The following is a 22,362-nucleotide window of genomic DNA, read 5'->3' on the forward strand; positions in this document are numbered from 1 at the left end:
TTCTTCAGATACCAGGGAAACAGAGTTCTAAGTAACAGGGCATCATGGGGCAGGTCCTTAGTAATGCTGAGACCTGACATGGTTTATTCACCTAGTTGTAGACCTTTTGATTAGATTTCAAGGTCTGAAGCAGTGCCACAAATCTGTTTGAGTGAACTGAACCTGGAATTCTATACATTATTTCAGTAGGCAGGAAGCTAAGGGGGATCTTAATTACAGCATTTGACTATCTGTGTGTGTGTTTATATAAATGTATTTTACTACTTGACCTGAAGAATCGGAAAAGTCAGACATTACCTTTCTGTGCCTGTAAGGAACCTAGAGTGGAGGAGTCTGCGCAGATATTGTGTGCTATTAGCAAACAGCAGTGAATAAAAAGTATGATAGAACAGAGTCATAGAGATACTGCTTAGAAGGGACCTCTGGAGGTTGGCTTGTCCTGGTGGTCTCTGGAAGGAAGGCTATTGCCAACACTCAGTTTACTGCCATCAGAGAAAATTAGGGGGATTCTGCCTAGCAAGTCCCAGAACAATCCAGAGTTTAGTGAGTTCCAGAGTCATAACTCTAATGTTCATTTCCCAGCCTTGGTCTGATCTGAACTCAGTTACTTTGGGAGGACTGCAGCCCAAGCAGCTCTCAATGGCCACATTTGCCCCTGGTTCTGTATTGTTAGTGTACAGCAGGTGAGGTACAGCATTGATCAGCCCCTCCAGCATTTGCATTAGGAAATTGTCACCAAGGCTGCCTACAAACTTCCTCGATGGCTTACACAATGCTGACCTTTCAGTAGGGGATTAAAATCCCCACCCTGTGAGGACCACAGCCAGATGAGGAGACTTCTGGTTTTTAGAGAAAGCCTTACCCCACTTCATCCCCTTGGTTATCTGTCTGAATCAAACTGCCACAACATCCCTAGTGTTACTTTCTTTCTGATCATGACCCAGAAGCTCCCAAAAGATGTGTCTCTGGTTGCATCCCGATATTTTCTGCAATCAAGGAGCTGCTTTCTTGTAGAGCACAGCCCCCTTGCACCCTTTTCCCCCCCTCCTGTCTTCCCAGCCTCTACCCATCCATGGCATGGCATGGCCAGGCATGCGTGCTGTCCCACCACATCTGTGGTGTTCTGCTTGTATCATAGACTTGGTGGCTGCACTTGAACTTCCAATTTTTTTTTTTGTTTGATGTCTCTGTGCATTAATATAGAGACATTTGAGGTAAGCCTCTGAACACTCTTCCTTTTGAGCAGAAACATGCAGGTCTCACTACGAACATTGTCCCATGCATTTGCAACATTTGCGCCCTTTGTTCACTTACCCTGTTGGTGAAGTTAGTGTGAAGTCTTCCTCATTAGCAAGTGTGTTCATGAAGGTGTTCCTCACTTTGTTAGTCAGCTGGATTCTTCATATTTGCATGGACCATCTTCATCAGCAAGCAAGGCTTCGTGGTCAAGAAGCCAGGAGTCTCACTAGTGACACCACCTGAGCATGACAGCATCTTCTTGAGCCATTCCTCTTCTGGACTAGAAAGATCAAGTTCACAGGCTACAGTCTCAGCTGCCTGTGCCCCTCATTCTTGTTCCAAGAAAGGGGCAAAGCACCTCTCATCTACTCAGGGTCTCCCTTGCTCGTATCACTGTTGCCCACATGGATGAGCAGCAAGGAGTAGCATCTAGAAGGCCAGGTGATATTCAGCCATTTCTCCATGTCTTCATGCACTTGGAGTCTGGGCAAGCAGCAAACCCCCCTTAAACAATCAGTCTGACTGGCCGGTTGGCCTGGGTCCCATAGAAGAGGGAGTCGTCAGCTACTGTCATGTGTCATTTTATATCACTGTTTCTTATCCAGTAAACTGTGATATCTGGTCCAAAATCCTCCCTGACAGCATTTGTTCCTCTTCTGTCACCAGGGCTCTGAACTGAGGTGAAGGACTGCAGGTGGAAGGGGGGATTTCTCTCACTGCCAGAAGCAGCAAGCTTGCAGCTCCCCCTCTCCTGGGAATTCCTGCTTTCTTCTGCCCTTGTGTTGCATCAGTCACATCTTCCTTCTTGCCTGCATGGGAATTAGGCACATTAGCTTCCCTTTATATCCCTGTATGCCGGGTGCTTTGTTACATGCCATCTGTTTGCACCTCCTGGTTGCTAATGGTCCCTAGGTAGAAGGTAAATAGGAAGCTGGAAGGAAGCGAGTTTTCTACCTTGGCAGAACCTCTCATGCTGCCAGCTAGTTCCTGGCTTCCCTTGCTTGTGATCGGCTCTGCCCTCCTCCTGTGCTGCAGTCCAAAAGTAATCCTGCCATCCAGCTTCTTTGTGAAGCAGAAGGGACTAAGTAAATGACATACAAATATTGTACATCACTCTTGGCCCCAGAGAACAGGTAAATTCATGGGTGGGATCACCCATGTTGCATTCTAACGTACTGTGTTTAAAAGTAGTATCTCGAAGCGCTTTAATAAAGTATTTTGCCATTCTCTTATACATGTGCCACTAAAAGACTGCAGATTACCTTCTTTTTGGCTTGTTAGAACTTCTATGCACAAGTTTGGGAAAGCACAGCTTTCTTCTCTGCTGTGAGTATCTCTGGATGGTGACCTATTAATTGCACAAGACTGGTATGTTTGGCCAGTGATCAGTGAACAATGTTTATTTACTACTTTTAAGTCTTTACCAGAATTGATGTGGAATTCTGCTATTCTTCTCATCTATGCAGGTACCAGTGATAGCAATACTGGGTTCAGGAGGTGGATTTCGTGCCATGGTAGGGTTTGCTGGAGTCATGAAAGCACTTTATGAATCAGGAGTTTTAGACTGTGCGACTTACATTGCTGGTCTCTCAGGATCCACGTGGTAAGGTTTTTTTTCTTTTGTTTTTCTTCAGTTTTTCTTCAGGAAGTTCAAGAATGAATTTTCATGAGAGTTAACTTACATCTAAGGTTATAATTCACAGCAAATTCTGTGTGTGCACTGTCAGTATGGAAAAGACATATGGGGACAGCTGTCTTGCAGCATAGCGGGTCAGTGGAGCACGTCTGCAGGTGGAGGTGTTTCAGAATGCCTCAGAGGGTGAAGACAGCTCAGTCTCCAGGTGATCTTAGGAGCTTTGATAAGTAGGAATGGATGGAAAGAGGTGTTACACCCCCCCCCCATGTTTCTGTATGAACAGCCAATACTGTTTGTACTAGAACTGTGTAACTGATTCTTTCGTCTTGATACCAAAAAATTAAGACTTCAAGCTGTTGATATAAATCCAAAATATTTTTGTATTGTTTTGTTTTGCTGATGAAATGGAAAAAAAAATAAATTCTTGTGATTTGAAGATAATGACTCATTCAACCCAAAATGGATTGTATGCTTTTGGGGGACTTTGCAGAGATTCTCAAAATCACTGAAAGATCTTTTGTTCCATTATAGACTGAGTAATCCCCTTCTTAGTGGATGGATTTACTGGGGATGTCTAGGACTAGGACCTGTTACACTGATTCTTTCTTAGGAGATTTGAGCAGGTGTATTTCAGCTTGTAGGAAAGAATGCTGACTGACTGCTATGCTGCAGGGCATCCTGCTATGGATTACCTTGTTATCACTCCTATTGTCACTGTTTAATTTAGAAATTACATTGTTTTTCAAAATAGTTTGTTAGTCAGATGGGAGTAAAGATCTTCAAAGATGTCTCAATTAGAATGCCCTTATCAGGTAGTTATGATGGCCTTCTGTCTGACTCGATAAATACTTCAGCCCATTAACAGGAACCACGTGAGCAGGAGAAAATCAGAGTGATGTCACTGTGTGAAAGGCACTGTCTGCACATTATGAGCTCAAGGGTTTGTAGGCAGTAGAGTGCTCTGAACCCCCAGTATTATGTGTCCCTCAACCACTCTTCTGAATGAAGGTCTTTCTCTTCTCCCTGCCCAGTGCTATGAACCTGCCGTCTTTTGTCTCCTTGGCTTCTATAAAAGTTGTCCCGAGTTACACTTACTACAAATGTTGAAACTATTTGTTTTCGCATTTCTTAAAAGAAATGATGAAACACATTTCAAAGCGGTGTAATTTTCATCAGCCAAAGACATCTGACAAATTTAGCCCCAATTTCTTAACTGCTTGGACTCCTTCACACTACGTATTTTTTTCATTAAGTGCAAAGTTGCAGATTTGGTTTTAATGTCAGTGGATTGGGTTGCAGTAGAGGGTGTTACATCTTAAGAAAACTTTGAAATTTTCAAGGGGGTATTGCAAATGTCACATAATACAATTTTATCATAACCGGTACTAGTCTGAATAGTGGAGCTGCATCTGGATCCAGTTTAGGGCCACCTAGTACAAGAAAGGCATTGACAAACTGGAGTAATTCCATCAGAGTACGACCAAGGCATTTAGGGGACTAGAGCACATGAGAAAGTGAGGCAGCTCGGTTTCTTTAGCCTTGAGGACTAGGCAAAGGTAGCGGTGAGGGGAGATCTTTCTGTTGTCTTCAGCTACCTAATGAGTAGCTGTAAAGAAAACAGTCGCTTTGGAGATGCACAGAGAAAGGGCAAGGAGTAATGGCCTTAAGTTAACAGCAAGAGAAATTAGATTAGCTATTAGGAATTAGCTGTTTTGCAGTGAGAGTGGTCAGGCACTGGAACGTATTGCCCCATCCTTGCTTGGCTAGGCTGGATAAGGTGTCGTCCTCTCTCTGCATGACTCGGTGAGTGCTTACTGTGAAAGCAGCACTTGACTGAAGAAAGCTCTGAGCAACCTGATCTGACTTTTAAGTTGGCTCTGCATTGAGCAGGAGTTTGGAATAGAGACCTTGAGGTTCCTGCCAGTCTAATGCCAGTTGGGGTTAAACCACAACAATTATGAGCTTATACGGATGTCTCCTTTCTTCAAGAATAAGGGAGAAAGACTTTTGTTGGAATAGCTAAATATAAATGAGCAGGGAATCTGCCTGGGATTAGTTTTATCCCCTGGTTTAACCTCTAAGGAAGCACATGAATTTTGGTTCCACACGTTCTGAGGAAATACTCTAACCCCAATGTTGCTAAACCTTCTGAAATAGGTGATGGTCTGTTCTATTCCTTGTGTGTTGGTTTTTTTCAATCATTTTTCACTTGTGAAGCTTGATTCCCCCCTCCCAAACTAGATAGAAAGCTTTCAGAATGCCAGAAGGTTTTGAAATGCTGGAAGTGTCTAGAAACTACAGTAAATTTCTTATTCATATTGGACTATAAAAGGTTGGCATCCCAGGAACCTGGTTTTTTTTTATCACTAGTGATTGAGGGGGCAGATTTATCAGACATCTCAATGTACTTTTGTCAGATTTGTGAAAAGTGGATGGTATCATTTGGCTGGATGAAGAGCAGTTGAACAGTGCAACACAGTGTGAAAAAATTTCACTGTGTTTCTAGGCAATGGTATGTAGTCCGTATTCTGAAAAGATGTCAGTCAGATGTCCATGAGGTCTTTTTTTGGGGAAAACTCAGTTGTGAATACTTGGTTGATCTAATGTAAACTTATAAAATCTGTACTAAAATAGCAAGATTATCTGAACTCTCTTGTTTGATGAATAAATTAATTGACACTTTGAAACTCTTTTTTTTCTATGCAGTCTATTACTTGGGAATAATGCTCTTTTCTTTTTCTAAAGGGTGGAGAATTGCTTTTCTGGAGGGAGAGGCAGGTTTTTGCTTGTTCACTCAGATGCATGCCTAACCTTGAAGCAGTGCATTTACCTCCCTGATGGTTTCTGTCATCTTGCTTCAACCTTGTACTGAATTCTTCATCCTGCATTTTCCTTTCTCTGCTCACATGGAAGCTTGCTGCTGAGTTTGTTCCACCCACGAGCTGACGTGCATGCTAGGCTTTAGAGACTGCACAAGGACTATGGAGCAAGTTCTTACATCAGGCATGTGGTGGGGTTCATCACGCTGTCAAGTGAATTGGTGGGCAGTGGTCTCAGGGCCAGGCTCACACAGTGCATATCTCACTGCTGTGCAGAACTATGCCTGCCAGTGTGGTATGTTTACCTGAGCCAGCTAACTGAACAAATAACAATGAAATGAACATCTAGAAGATGGGAATGGCCTATCTTGAGTCTTCACTCATCGTGTTACTTAAGCCAACCAAGTGCAAGCCACAGTTGTCTGCATGTGTGCCTAAACTTTATTTTGAGTAAAAAAACCTTCAGTTTCCAGAGTTACTCAGTGACAAAATCAAGATTGCCCGATAGGCCTCTTCTCAGTCCTGCGAGTCAATTAAATCTCTGCACAGGTTGTAGTTACTGTGCTTCATCTTACTATGAAAACATCTAGATCCTGGAAAGCCAGCCATACGCTAATATATTTTAGGAATTTTTGGATAGTGATAATGAACTGGAGAGTGAGAGAGAGACATCTTAGAGTGAAAGAACTGCACGTGTATATATCTGTGACCTCCAGTCTCCCAAATTTTTGTATGCTGTGACAACTTGAGAAACTTTTTTCAACTTAAGAGGATTCTGTCCATTATCCCTTAAACATATAAATGAGGAACACTTTAATCTTCTACATCATACACATTATGAAAATGTATGTTGAGTTTTTGATTATATGCTTACATCTAGAACAAATTGTTTGGCTTTCTGTGCCTTGAGAGAAAGGAAATGGCATTTTACTGTATAAATGGTGAATAAATTAACCTGATTTAATCAGTAATCGTATCAAATTATTTATGAGCTTATTGTACATTTCAGGCAGCTGACATTGAACCAGGCTTTGATAACTTACAGAGCCTGTTTTCCATTGCAGGTACATGTCAACTTTGTATTCGCACCCAGATTTTCCAGAAAAAGGACCAAAGGAGATTAATCAAGAGTTGATGAACTCCGTGAGTCACAACCCACTTCTGCTGCTCACTCCTCAGAAAGTCAAACGCTATATTGAAGCACTGTGGAATAAGAAAAGCTCAGGGCAGCCTGTCACCTTCACAGATATCTTTGGAATGCTGATAGGTGAAACACTTATCCATAATGTGAGTTCATCTTTTTATGGTTATTAGAGTTATGAAACTGTTGCATAATAAACGCTGCTAATATTTTTTTGAAATGACCTTGGTAACATTTAACAAAGCGTATTTAGTAATCGGGATATTTAAAGTTACAGCTGAAAAGATACTGGGTAAGAAACTTGTAAATGCTTTCCTTGCTCTGGGATGTTTCTGAATGGTACTCATTTCTTTAACAGCTAGGAAAACATCATGCATTCACGTGCAACAGAAATGAACTCAGTTGCTGGGTACCTGCAGCAAGCTCTTAACATTGTGTATTAAAATCACTTGCTCAAGCAATTTCAACAACAAAATTACAATGTGGTGCAACCTCTTTATGCACATTTTGCTATAAGAAAAAGAGCATTTGTTTAACCAAATAGTAATTCCAAGGTAAAGATCCATATCTATCTCTATTAATTATTGTTTTTCTGGGAAACGGGACAATAGGAGGGCTTCATACTGTTGTATTTAATTATTGAAAAATCCTAATTGACTGAATCAGGCACACAGACTTTAAGCTCAAATGAGTCAGGTGATTGGATCAGTCAGAACTTGGATTTGGTCTTATGGTAGGATTGAAATGTGTTACTAAATTCAAAGACGTTTTTTTGTGTCTTTCATGAGTATACATTGCCATTAGGTTTTAAACACTTTAAAGTACTGAGAAGCAGGCGACACAGCTTTTAGGAACTGTGATATATAGCATAGGTTTCTGATGATGAAGGAATGTTAATGATCATGTGAGGTTGGTTAGAAGTCACTGTTTACTAAGAGGTTAAACAAATGCACAAATGTTTAGCTTAAATCTGAACCTGATACAGTCAGTGAAAAGTGGAAATGAAGATTTTGGTTACTCACAGATAACACATCTTAGCACTATTATGTCATAATGACTTTCAGTCTGTCTTGATTGCAGACTCCAGAATGGTTTCTGGGGGAGATGCAGATCCTTGGTTAGCAAATGTAAACCTCTTAATAGTCCATTTGCTTTTCTTAGTTATCTTTGCTGACTTTTCAGAAACAGCACAGATTGAAAAGCATTATATGATCATTATTGGCAGTTCTGCCTAAGAGGTTTTTCCTTCTTTTCATCTTTTACAGTAGCAGAGGGAAAGAACTTGCTTTGTCAAGCAATACTGTTTTCATTTTGGCCATGTTACTTTGGATTCTTTAACAGATGCTTCTGTCATTTTCCTATCATGTCTTCTCCCACTCCCTCCTTCCTGAACTGTGCAGATCAAAGACATTCAGGCAGAGTACTTCCTTTTACAAATTCTTCTGTTCTGTTTGTCTTAAGGAGCTGGGTTTGTCCATTTTCCTTCTCTTTGAGAATTTGAGAGAAATGAGTACTCTCCCAAATATCATCAGGCCTTTACAGGATCCATTTTGACATAATGTCTTCCTTTCCATGCAGAGAATGGACACCACTTTGAGCAACATGAAAGAGAAAATCAATAATGCTCAGTGTGCTCTCCCACTCTTTACATGTCTCCACGTCAAACCAGATGTCTCAGAGCTGATGTTTGCAGGTATGTTTCCAATCTGTATTGAGACACTTGTGAAAAGAAGAGAGCAGTGTATGGCTGACCAAAAAGCCTGGGTTTTTAATAATTCTGAGAATAATTGTATCCTGCAACCTGGTACGCTTAGAAATTATTAGTCTTGCAGCAAGGATTAGGAAGGAATTTGCCATGATATGAAACATTCTTTGGGGCTTAACAAAATTTGCATTGTTACAAACTGAGTACTGGGAGATTTTAACTTACAAAAAGAATAGGAAGTTGTGATGTTGAAGGGTACATCAAACAGGCACATCATAAAGACAGTTCTGGTGGGTTTTAAAAAGTGATTGGGAAATGGACAGGGTTGTGTTCAGCAGCTTCTGGGAATCTGACAGTAGAGGCTGATAACAAGGAGTTACGTAGGGATAAGTTAACCCATACTTAGGTAGGTGGATACACACTTGATTGGTGCAGTATTTGCACCAAGGTTACAGGGCTGTGGAGAACAGGCATCAAATGGATGTCTTCCTCATGGCATACCACGGAACTGAGCCTTCTCTTGGCTTTTAAGGTGCATCTTTTTGTCCATGGAAAGACAAACAGACTGGTTTAGATTATTGGCCTTTATTTCTCCATCATTCTTGCAGTTTAGAGACATACTCTTGGACCATTTTGTAACAGTTAGTATTTAATTTTTTTTTTACCTGAAAGTAAGTCTAACACTATAATAACAGCCTCTTTAGGTTTCTGTGAAATATTAAGTGGTGGCCAAGTTTTGTTCTCTATATGTTACCAAAAAAAAGATTCCCTACCAATGAAAAGAATACTGCTTATCCATGTAGTAACTAAGTACATTGCAGGAGTCAAGAGAAAAAGAAAGCTGGCGTTTCTCCAACAGCAGAAAGCTGCTTAACATTAGTATATCAAACAGGTAAAGGGAAATTTCTTCAATCACACAGAATTATTCCTCTTTTTAAGAAGAGTGAAATTAGAATTGAACAAATTACACTACCTCTTTTTTACCTGTGGCACAGTGTAAAGTACTGTTGGTAACACCAAAGTGGCTTTTGCTTTTATTTATTCCATAGGTTTCAATCCCATCTAGTAGCCTCAATTCTGTGGGTCCAATTATGCTAGATGCTGTACAAAGAAAAGGGTATATATGTATATATAGTCATATATTAAGTCTGAGAAGGGAAACACCAAGTGGCTTGCCCAGGGTTTATAAGTCAGACATTGTATCCACATTTCCTAAAAAGATTATTTGGAGAAGTTCCTGTTGTAACTTTGTAATTGAAAATGAGGTGGTAAATTAAGTCAAATTTTTCATGGGAGAATGCCTACTTTCCTCCTTAGGGGACTGAAACTTTTTTTTTTTACAATAAAAGTGTTTTGGTTTTTCATGAGCTTCTGTTTTCTGAGAAATTTTGCTGGGTTACTTATTTACCATTTTACAAACAAAATTATGGTTAGTTAATAATGGCCTTCTCTAAGCAAGGCCAGAACACCTGAAGGCTGGTCATAATTTCTCTAGCCTTACCAATTGGTCTAAAAAATGTATTGTGCCTGCCAGGGGTTCTTGGTTTTGCTTTTTTGAGGCTGTCATCTGTATCAATATATAGGATGCTAGATCTTGATCATTTCCATTGTAAGCTTTTTTTTCTCCTTTTAGAACTGAACAGCTATTCTTGAAGTGAATTACATAGTAAACTGAGCAGAAATATTTACACTTTCTTATTTACTAGATTATAGATTTAGGTGAGGTCTTTCATGTTGTTTCAAGTTGACATGCATTAATTATATAAGATAACATTCCTTCCGTGATGGTGCAAGATTTCATGCAGCTGTTGATAGCTTTCATGCCTCGGGCTCTGCATGTTCTCCCTGCTGATGGCATTTCTGACCCAGGTGGTGCTGGCCATACCCAAAACTGCAGTAATATTTTTAACTGAACATAATTACAGTGATTTAGTTAGATGACTTTTTTATTATTATTTTTTAATTACGATAGCTTCTTTAATAATGAGAAATTACCTGAGAATACTGATATCCAGTGTTAAAGAGGGGACTGGAATTTAATGTTTGGCTTTGGTATTGTGTGCTTCCATCCCCTAACAGCCTTGTTCACCACCATCGCTGCTGCTGCGGTGCCAGACCAGTCAAATTTTGGATTTTGGTGTTTTGCTCTTGAAAGTCATTATGGTAAACTGGTGGTTCGACCCTGGCTGAATACCAGGTGCCCACCACAATCACTCTATCACTCCTGTCTTCAACCAGACGGGAGAGAAAATATAACGAAAGCTCATGGGTTGAGATAAGGACAAGGAGATCAAACAGCAGTTACCATCCTGGGCAAAACAATCTCTACTTGGGAAATCAGTTTAATTTATTACCATTCAAATCAGAAAAACACCTTCCTCCCACCCCTCCCTTCCTCCCAGACTTCATTCCCGATTTCTCTGCCTCCTCCCCCTGAGCGGTGCAGGGGGACGGGGAATGGGGGTGACGGTCAGTTCATCGCACGGTGTCTCTGCTGCTCCTTCCCCCTCACACTCTGCCCCTGCTCCAGCGTGGGGTCCCTCCCACAGGAGACTGTTCTCCATGACCTTCTCCAACGTGAGTCCCTCCCATGGGCTGCAGTTCTTCCAGAACTGCTCCAGCATGTGTCCCTTTCATGGGGTGCAGTCCTTCAGGAACGGACTGCTCTAGTGTGGGTCCCCCACGGGGCCACAAGTCCTGCCAGCAAACCTGCTGCAGCCTGGGCTCTCCTCTCCGTGGGGCCGCGGGTCCTGCCAGGAGCCTGCTCCAGTGTGGGCTTCTCATGGCTCACAGCCCCCTTTGAGCACCCACCTGCTCCAGCGTGGGCTTCCCACAGGTCACAGCCTCCTTTGGGCACCCACTTGCTCCTGCGTGGGGTCCTCCATGAGCTGCAGGTGGGGATCTGCCCCCCCATGGACCCCCCATGTGCTGGGGGCACAGCTGGCCTCGCCGGGGGCTTCGCCACGGGCTGCCGGGGAGTCTCTGCTCCGGGCCTGGAGCCCCCCGGCCTCCCCCTGCCCCGACCCGGGTGCCAGCGCTGCTGCTCTCACGTAGTCCCACTCCTCTCTTCCACTGCAGTTGTGTTGCACATATTTTGGTTTTTTCCCCTTCTTAATCCCCTCCCCTGAGGCGCTGCCGCCGGCACCGAGGGGCTCGGCCTGGGCCAGCAGCGGGTCCGTCTGGGAGCCAGCCGGCATGGGCTCCACTGGGCACGGGGGAAGCTTCTGGCATCTTCTCACAGAAGCTGCCCCTGTAGCCCCTCCACTACCAAAACCTTGCCATGCAAATCCACTACATAAACGTATGTCGGTGACGGGGTGAGAGTGTGTGTTGCTCCGTACCAGCAGGTGCGATGGAATTCCTTCTGGAGGCATGGCTGCCTTGAGGAGGACTCATGGCAGTCGGATCCCGGGCTCCAGGTTTCAGAGGGATCCGTCAGTTGGTGCGTGGTTAGCCACGTCCATCACACATGCTGCCTACGGTGTGTGGTTTGATCTGCCCGCATGCAGCAAGGCTGGACTCTAAAGTGAGTCTGGTCTCTGTGTTGTAGTACAGTGGAGGCGTTTATGTGCCCCATCCTGCATCTGCCAAATGTTTAATGTTGGCAAATTACCACCTGTTTTTCCTCCTGAGAACAGGAAAAATCTGTTGCATCTTCAGCTGGTAAGCAGCAGTGTAGAGTTACGATCAAACTTACATCAGGGCCACATCCAAAATGCATTGAACACAGCTGAGAGGTTTGATTTTAGTACATTTTGGATTAAGTCACAGCCAAGAAACTAGCCCGATTTACTGGGATATATATATATAAACACTATATATTTCTCTTGGTATAGAGTTCTTGTCTCTTGGGACATTCAAGTCCTGCTCATTTAAATGGCCACTGTCTCAAGAAATTTCTGGAATGGCAGAAGCTAATGCTGAAACCCTTTAATTTTAAGGCAGAAATCTTATTTCCCTATGCAGGATATGTGATTTAGAAATTATCTTCTTTAGATATAAGGCCTATCACTGATTAAATGAATTCTAATTATAAATCTAGTCTTCCCGTCAACACATTTCTGAATACATATCTGCCAATTCCTGTTTATATATCTCAAGGGAAATACCATTAAATTCCTGGACTAGGTCTTCAAAGGAATTTCCTTCTGCTGCAGTAAATGTGAAGATTTGTGGGTGGTTTATTTGGAAAATAGGATGTTGTATTTGACTTAGCATAGATAAGCATTGCCCCATGAAACAAAACTCTCAGCAGTCATGATTAGATCATTCCTATCCAGGACAAGTGGTTAACCTTACACTCAACATTTCAACAGAAACACCGAGTATCTTGAGGAGTGGACACATCCTATGACTTGTGGGGATTTTTCAAAGCTGTTTCTTCTGCCTTCATATTTCAGAATTACCTCCAATTTGTTTACAGAAGTAATCACTACTAAAAATATGGAAGACAAAACAGTTGAATGGGTGAAATACTAAAAATGTAGGGTATCTTTTGTTTGTCATTGCTCCCTTTGTGAAATTGTCTGATCTAAGCAAATCCACTTGTATCAAAGAAAATATTTCAAAGTCAGCTGAATCCATTTTCAAAAAAGGCATATATCATTACTGGTATACTTCTACTAAGATCAGAAAATGCATTTGAACATTTTATTCCATATTTTTATTGAGCTCTGTATTCAATAAAATGGAACGTACTTTTAAAAATATTTGGCATTGTTTGGTATTAGTAAGTTTCTCAGCTGCCTCTCAGCTTTGCCTTTTCATACTGGATTTCACTAGAAATTTTAGGTTTTGGTGGAATTCAAATGCCTGTCCTAGAATGTTTCAAAACTTTTGTGATACTAGATGATTTTTCTGCTGCCTTTGTTACTGCTCTCTGTTTTTCATAGGATGACAGTGAAAGAAAAGAAACTTGGAAACTTAGACCCACGTTGCGTTTCATGTGACAGGGAGTCATACTGAAGCATGAGATGAAAACCAGATGCAATTTTGTTTTTCTCATTATGATCTCATTCATGATTGCTTTATACTTCTGTTTCTGCAACCTCATTTTTTCAAAAGTTTGTTGTGATAACAGAGGAGAATGAGAATTCCTTCTCTGCTGAGACATTAGTTTGTCTCATTTGAAATCAAAATTTTGACTTCATCACAACCTAAGAAGTATTCCTGTTGGTTATTTAACTTCCATTTTAACTAAAATTTCTTCACTCGGACAGAGGTTTCATTCATTTATGTATTTTCATCCTCTGTTTCTATTCAGGCTGAGATTGCTAAATAAAGCACAATTTTGTTTCTTATTTTGCAGACTGGGTGGAATTCAGTCCATATGAGATTGGTATGGCAAAGTATGGCACTTTTATGTCTCCTGATTTGTTTGGAAGCAAATTTTTTATGGGGACAGTGGTGAAGAAGTATAGTGAAAATCCCTTGCATTTCTTGATGGGTGAGTATGTGACAGAAGGAGACTTTAAAATAAGACTAATTTCAGCAGTTCATGGGGAAGGGCTTTTAAATGCAGTCACACAGAGTGTGAGACAAGAAGTAGAGTTCTCAGTTTGTTGGAAGACATCCATTTGAAGGATTTCGCAGACATGGGCTGGCATTCCCTTTTTTATTGTTTCTGGTATGTACATCTGACTTGGCATGTTCCGAAATCAGGGTTGTGTTCAGAGAGCAAGCAACTACTTGTATATGGGGTTTTTTTTTCCCTTCTACCAGCCAGCATTCATTGTTTATTTTTTCCCTTTCAGGTGTCTGGGGCAGTGCATTTTCTATATTATTTAACAGAGTACTTGGCGTCTCCAATTCTCAAAATAAAGGTCCCACCATGGAAGAAGAATTAGGTAACATTAGTAAATAATGCTTCTGCTACGCAAAACAATTACTAGCAAGATTTAGTGTGCTCTCACTCTGTGGAAGGATGGCAGTCTGCTGGTAGTTATTTTAAGAATGTGGAATTCAAGTAACTTTAATTGCTGCCATTGCTAGATTCTAATGAGGTCAGTGAAAGACGGTCAGTAATTTTCTTTCTTTCCCTTTTGTTTCTGATCAGAGGCACTGAAAGTCACATGCATATATCCCAACTATTTTCATGAAATTAACCCAACTCCCTTTTTAATGTTACGCTAGTTTTTGGAGATCAGAAGCTGACAAATACTTGATAGTTATTTGCATATTCTCTTGACACTGCACTGTATTACGCAAGGGATTATTAGTAAAGTAAAACCGAATTTTATCATCTCTGCATTGTTAGATTTTTCCATTCAAGTCACCTGTTCGTATCTGATGACTTCAGTTTCATTCCTAATGCACAAATGGCATAATGACTCTAAGAAAAGAGTTGTAGCTTAGTTTAGCTATTGTGTTTTATTCCAGAGTGCAGTTGATAATGAAAGGGTTTTTACACTTTTTTCCTCTTCAGAAGGCGGCATTCCAGAGAATTGTATAACCAATAAATATACTGTACTAGACAGCCAGTTTTTTCTGAAGAGTGTGGAGAGAAAATGCAGATGGAGTTGATTTTTTTAAAAAAACAAAACACACACACACGCACACCCAAGCCCCTTAGCTGTCTCTGTCTCCCGGTAGATGGTATTCAGCTCTTTGATAATGTACGATTTATGGGTGAAAATGAGACCTGTGCTTCCAGATTCATATTCCTGATACACCTCATGAGTGTTAACGCTTAGTAATGGAGGATCTCTGTCAATAAATGTGGTAGTTGAAAAGTCTGTGTTACTGCTTTTTAAGATGTTGAGAGACAGATTGTTATCTCTCACCTGTGGCTCATTTCACATATAATTTAAAAAATATGCTTTGAAGTGAGATTAGATGTGAGAATACTAATGTGACTTGAACCACAGTCTGTTACCAGTGCTGAAGATGTCCCAGATGCCAATGGACATCAGAAGAGCCAGTGTTGCACACAGCAGTAAATAATAAATTTTGCATAGAGGTTGCTTTAAAGAGGTGATTGAAGTCCAAAAATGGCATTTGTTGGTTTTGTTAGCTTCCTTTTTTGGTCACTAATTTTTATTTTGACCTGCCTCCTTCTTTCATTGCTCAGGAGTTTGCACGTGGGTTTTTTTGGTGCATCTTTGTCCATATTTGAGTAGTGATTGAGGACCCACTGAATATTAAACAGAAAAAGTATTGAAGGAACAACACATGATGACTAAGCTCTTCTGTTTCTGTGGGGATTTTTACAGTGTTGTATGTAAATCTAAGAGGGCGTAATCCTCTTCAGAAAAAAAGCAACAGTGGTGGCCATGTGTCCAGTATTCATTACCAAGGGTAATAAAGCTGTGGGTTTTTTACACTTGATGTTACAGTGACTCTCTGTTCAGTCTTTTCTTTCAGCCAGGTGTGCTTGTAGATTTAGAGGTAAGCTAAAAGTGCAAAGTGTAATCGACATTGTTTTGGTACTGCATTTAGTAGAAATTATAGCATTTGTAGGAAATTACAGCCCAAAGCAGAGGTATGCCACCAGAAACAACATACGTTTTCATTCTGTGATGAAAAGTAGATATTATTTTATTTTAATTTTTTAATGGAAAAAAGAATTAGTTGATAGTATGTTCAAGTTCATTAGGAAACAACCCTCATTCAGTTTATTTTAGCTGGCTTCAGATTTCAACTAGAGATGATTCCTAGCATATGTTGTACTAGGGAATAAAGGGGTTGTTTTCAAGTCTTCTCTTGGATACATTTGCATCACTGGAATTTGCTGAGTGTCTTCAGCCTCTGTAGGATAGAAGCTTCTGAGATCAGGCTGCTCATAAAATGTTGCAAATGTTTGTATTTCAAGTCTCCCCTCCATAATTAGCAAAAATAATATTGTCAGCCTATAATCCATTCTCACGTGAATTCACCTCCACTACAAACCTTACCTGAGACATGGAATGTGTTGCTTTTTCAGTATTCGTTTTGACTTTGAAATAATGCCTTGGAATAGTAATGAACAGTTAACAATGACTTTGCGGTTGTTTTGGAAACAAAGCTGTTAACCCTAACAAAATGCAGGGGTTTGCCAGAGAAGTTCACTCATTTCTAGTTTTATTTCTCACACTTAATGTTATGAAGTGAAAACCAATGTCTTTCCTGCCCATGTAACTGCATTGGACTTTTTCACACATACTCCAGTAAAACTTTCATAACCATCTTGGCTTTTGTTCTTCTGTTATTACTAAATATATATATTTAATAATATGTATATTTATACATATTAAAATGGCTATTTTTAAGGTTATCCATTCTTCTATGTATAAATGGGGTTAAGCGTTCCTCTTTTTTTTTTTTCTTTTTTTTTAAATTGGCAAGTAACTAACAGAACTTAACATTGTCTTTCTAGTTCACTAGGAGTTATTGAGAGAACAGAATGTATACGTCTGAGTTTTATTCGAGGTGAATGAAATGTGTCAGATATGTAGTGCAGAGGTAAGCGGTAGGTACCAGTTTAGAATTACATTCTGTTTTCTCAGCCGTTTGGCTAATCTGCCTAGTGCAGGAGCTCTGCAGAAATCGCAGCCTAAAGCCAGTATATTCTGATCAGATTCTGAATGTAAAGATGGCCACAGAAGACTGAATTTCTTCAGCTGTGTTTTCTCATATGAAGACTACGATAGTTTTATGACCCAGATTTTTTTGAAATTCTTAGCTGCTCTGACAATTAAACCCTAGCAGTTTAAAGTAATTTTGTATTTCTTTCGACAGAAAATATTAGGCTAAAGCATCTTGTAAGCAACGACAGTTCAGACAGCGAAGATGAATCACAGCATCCAAAAGGTAAGGAAGTCCTCAGATTCTGTTTCAGTTTACTCTTTTCATTGGCTTTCCAGTAGATTGGTCAGGTTTGTGGATGTTGGTAATCAGCCACAGCTGGTTTTCCATAGTCTTAGCAATAATCTCTTACGACTGAGAGCTCTGCTCTCATTTATACCAATGGTAAAACTTAATTGCCTAGCCCAAGGATCTTAAAGGAGCCAGTGGCTCAAGCAAAATAGGGAAGTGTTGAACAAGAGACCTCAGGAGATCCTTTGGCTTGACTTCATGGCTCCTGGTCAAGCTGATGATCAAGTGATTCTCTCACAGATCTTCAGTCTTGGCGTCAGCCCAACAGGGCCTTGCAGCCGTCTGCAGTTTTGCATACAACCAAAAATGAGTGTTGCTGAGCCAATGATCTCTAGAAGTCTGTCGCCAGCAACCTGCTGAGCTCAGAGGCATGTTCAGATTGTTACTGGCCCAGCAAACTAACACTGTCCATTGTTTTCAGGGGCTCCTTGATGAACTGTTTAACCTGAGAATGGTTTAATTTATGTTTTCAGCATTCATGGTGTCTTCTAGCATGTTTGCAAATGACATCTGATATAGGAACTCCCTGGTGCTTGGCACAGTGCTTTAAACAGTGTCCAAATCCAGTTTCTTAGAAGAGGCACAACTACAAGGGCAACATTGCATGGTGGGAAGAAAAGATCCTATTGATAGTTATCTTTAGGTACCTAAACCACCTGGGGATTTTGGTGATTTTAGTCAGGGTCTCTGTCTCGTCCTAATAAGGCTTCCTGTATTTGATGATACTTTTGGGGACAACAGTGATTTTCACCTGTTTTTAACAACGAAAGATGGGAATGCAGCTCTTTGTAATTCTAGGATCTACAGGAAGAAAAGAAAATCTTGTATGATGAGGCAGTGAATTATGTCATTAGCTCAGTTAAATTATTACTTTTTCAATTCCCATTATGTGTAAAATAATAGGGAGAGGGTGGTACCACATTTTGTGTTCATTTGCAGATTTCCTATTTAAGCCTATAGCTAGCACGTAACACTACGTTTCTCTCAAAGTTTGTAGCCACAACGGGCAACCTACAACTCTGCGATTTGTAAACACTTGGTAATCCCTGTCACTTCTATAGAATATTGTACAGATGTTGGACCTCTACATTTTGTGGTGTTTGATGCTTGGTTTTTCTCTGCTTATATAAAAATCAGATCCTTTAAAGTCTGGATTAAAGAGGCATGTTTCAATGCTGGATTTAAAGTATCAAGCCTGAGTCTGAATTGTCTTCTCACACAAAACACCCCAAAAAGTCAACTTTGATAGTTTATGAATGCAAGGTGACACCAATCCAAGTCGTTTTCACTGCAACATCTAGCTATAGACATTCAAGTCTGGATGTTTCATTGCACTCTTTAGTTAATTAAAACAGATACTGATTGTAGTCTACAGTTTACTGTAAGAGTATTTTCAGGTATTTGAGAATTCTGATGCTGTAGCATTCTGCTTTATGCAGACTAACCTTGCCTTAAGGAAAGCTGAGTTTCTAGCAATCAGCAAAAGATGGAGAAAGGTGTCAGTATACATCCAGATGAATTTAGGTCTACACAGAGTATGGATCTTGGCGACTCAAGTCTGTCCCCTGAGTCCAGGAGAGTTTGTCTTCCAGGTGCTGGCACCCAGATAAAGCATAAAGCTAGCACAGATAAAGCCATATGTAGTGTCATTGTCCTTTCTATCCAGACTGAGTCTGGCTCAGGTCATCTTACACATTCCCAGCCGATTTTTCTGATGGACACATCCACACTGCTATACTGCAGATGAAAAGTATCACTGGCCTGTGACGTTAAGAGCGCGGTTTCTCTCCATTCCTCTGAAATTCCTGCAGCAGAACTCCTTCAGTCCACGGCTCCTTGAAAGAAGGCTGTGACCCAGTTCCTTTTATTTTAATAGGTCCTTTATTTTAGTAGACCCAGAAATCTCGGGTTTATACTTTATACGTTAACTGTCTCACCATTGGTTATTTTAATTTTCCTCTCCAGGCACTGAAAATGCTGAGGCAAATCAAGAGTATCAGAACAACAGCCAAGAGAGCTGGGTGCAGCGAATGCTGATGGCTTTGGTGGGTGATAGTGCCCTTTTCAACACCAGGGAAGGGCGTGCTGGGAAAGTGCACAACTTCATGCTGGGATTGAACCTCAACAGCTGTTACCCGCTCTCTCCTCTGGCAGAGCTTCTTACTCAGGAGTCCGTGGAGGAAGATGAACTAGATGCAGCGGTTGCAGGTTAGTTTGCAGAAAGCCTATGTGGCTGCGTATTCATTAGTAAAACCAGAAACTTGAGTTCTCAGGGTGGTAACATCAAACTGTGAGGCTTACGACAGCACATACCTGAAGGCAGGAGAAGGGTTCTGTAGTGGCAGTCGTTAGTACTGATCAGCATCAGAGGTTTTGAGGTGACTGGGTGTTTCACAGGGCACCACGCGGTGACTGCTGCCTTACTCCCCTGTCCCCTGGCAGAGCATACAGAACAGTCAGTGCCTCGTGGAGGGGAGGTGGCTCTTTAGGTCTGAAGGAATTGCTGGCTGAGTTGACAGAGCTGCTTTTGTGCATGGTGCCCTTCATTAAGGCCACTTTCTCACTCTCTTGGACTTCTCCATAAGGTATCCTGTGGTGTTCCTTTTCTCTTCCTGGTTCTAAGCCTTCTGGTGGAAATAAAACCTTTCCTTGTTCTACAGGGCTTCCCTGTTGCAAAAATTTTGTCGCCCTTCTACTGACTTTGTCTCCCTCTGAAAAACCTGTGGGAGCAACACACTTTTTTACTTCTGGATCCTTGCTTTGCTGACACCATGTTCTTCCCGGTGTCACTGATCTGTCAGGTGCATCCACATTTCACATGTGACTGATGTGTAGGTGCATCTGCACCTTTATGTTGGCTTAAGCAGGAATGAGGAGGCAAAATAAGACTTTCAGAAAAATATTAATTTACAAAAGAAATTCAGTGTCTTCCCCCACTCCATGAAGTATGTGGTGTCTGAGACGGTAGCTGCAAAGAATTAGGAATCACGTTCAATTAGCAGTTTGAAGATTTGCTATAGACAGTGTTCATTACAATCTTCTCAATGAAAGCCAATTGATTTCTTAGTATTCTTCTGGCACTAGTGCTTTTTTTTTTCTTCCTCAGTAGGTAACAGAACACTGAGCTAAGGGTATGAGTTGCCTTATAGAAAAGTTGCATCCCGGTGAAAATGCATGCTTGGTGGAGCCTCCACATACAGTTTCTGTGATACAGACTATAGTGCTTCTAGATTATTGTGGATCACTACTGACATCCATCAAGCCAAAGAACTACAAATCTCTGAAAGTGCTGTTCCTTCCATGTTCCTGTGTTGCAGCACAGCACCGCCAACCATCCCTCAGAGTAACAGTACTCACTTCAGCCCTTATTTCTGTGCAGAGGAAAGAGATTGTACTGGCTGGTCGTTATGCAAGAGTAAATACCAGATGTCATTTAAAAGCTTAAGTAGCAGATGCGCTCTAATTTGTATTTGTTAATGTAACAAATCCCTTTGAGTGGTTGTATAGTAATTTCCATCTGTACTCCACTTTCTAAATATTTTTATCATCTCAGAGGTGTTTACAACTGAGTAATCTTAATATTTATAGTAGTCGTAAAAGAGGCAGGAAAGCGGGTAGTAAATTACGATTGGAAAAATGACAGTTGATGAGAATTTTGCATAATTAAGACATGTGAATAACCTTCAGAATCTACTGTCAACTTCCTGGGTTTTAATTCCAATTGAATTAAAATGCTGGTTTGACAGAATGAGCCTGTACCTCTGAGACAATTACTTTTGAGTGCCTGAAATTTCTTTTGGTAAAATGTCTGGCAAAACTTTGACATAACTCCAATCGTTTTAGTGTTATCTGAAGCCCACACTTGTAAACCTGAACTAACAACTTGAGTCTAACAGGTATGAGTGGTTGCAATATTATGGTCAAGAACAGTTAAAAAGCCCATGAGATTTCAGTAGTTAATATAACATGTAGTTGTTCAGTAGTGTGATAAGTGTATCCACATTTTAATGCTGTGAATTTTGCTAACGTATGTACGAGCCTAGGAGCCCAGAGGAGCAGACAGAAAACTTTGGTGTAAATCTAAAATATTGTGTATTACCAAGGCACTGGATGCATTTAAACTTTGCATATTTATTCCTACCACTAGCAGTTTACCTGTCTGCTTGAGTACAGAGAGAAGTCTGAATTGCTTTAGGACTTAATTTCTCTTTATTACCAGACACTCCAAAGGAGAAGTAAATGAATCGGAAAGGATACCAATAATACTTTACATCTCCAGTTGTCTTGAACCTTCGTAGACCCACTGGGTCGCGCTGCAGAGGATGAACTGTGGCAGACCTAAGCAGATGCTGCAGTCATTACTGCGGATTCAATTTAGGGCCTGCAGTGCATGCAGACGGGATCTCAGCTGCTCGATCAGAAAGTCAGATGCTTGGCTTCACTTTGCTACAGGTTCGATTTATGCTGAGCATTTTATTAATTGATCTCAAATAAGCTTTAAAACTTTACACCCCTTGACTGATGTCATTGTGAACTCAGAGTTGTTCTGTTCTGTGCCTTGATGTTATGACACACCAGAATCACTTGAGAAAAAGCAGAGTGAATAACAATAGGGAAAAAATAACTCATAAGCTCTGCTTCCTTATTTCAGTATTTATGGAAACTGTTACAGTGGATGCATGTCAGCAGCAAATGCCCTTTTCATCTCCCATACTTCCATTGAAGCTGCTATCTGTGACAAAGTCTGGTCTCTAGAACATGCTCTTTCTTATTTCCAAACAATTCTTAATATCCATTTGTGTATCCAGTTACTGCAAATCAGGTAGGCGTACTGCGCTAGCTCACACAGAGCTGTAGTCACGCTTCTCCCAGTTTGCTGTTTGATGGACTTCTCATAATACGGATGCATCTTTCATAAAAGCAGTCTGCACGGACTGAAAATTCATGTCCCAGGCTCCCAGAGGATAAA

The 22,362-nt window shown here is 40.8% G+C and overlaps 1 protein-coding gene across 2 annotated transcripts in view; it reads left to right on the top strand.

The window, feature by feature from the left end:
- The window catches only part of PLA2G4A (phospholipase A2 group IVA), an 83,306-nt gene that overhangs the window by 53,401 nt on the left and 7,543 nt on the right, over positions 1-22,362 (top strand). For both annotated transcript variants that reach the window (XM_080406453.1, XM_080406454.1), the window contains 7 exons: positions 2,706-2,842; positions 6,759-6,981; positions 8,414-8,528; positions 13,849-13,986; positions 14,294-14,386; positions 17,256-17,327; positions 19,359-19,601. In XM_080406453.1, the coding sequence (XP_080262579.1) occupies positions 2,706-2,842; positions 6,759-6,981; positions 8,414-8,528; positions 13,849-13,986; positions 14,294-14,386; positions 17,256-17,327; positions 19,359-19,601 (1,021 nt within the window). The remainder of the gene's footprint in view (positions 1-2,705; positions 2,843-6,758; positions 6,982-8,413; positions 8,529-13,848; positions 13,987-14,293; positions 14,387-17,255; positions 17,328-19,358; positions 19,602-22,362) is intronic.

The sequence above is a fragment of the Falco punctatus genome, assembly GCF_963210335.1.
Source record: "Falco punctatus genome assembly, chromosome: 11".
Classification (NCBI taxonomy): domain Eukaryota; kingdom Metazoa; phylum Chordata; class Aves; order Falconiformes; family Falconidae; genus Falco; species Falco punctatus.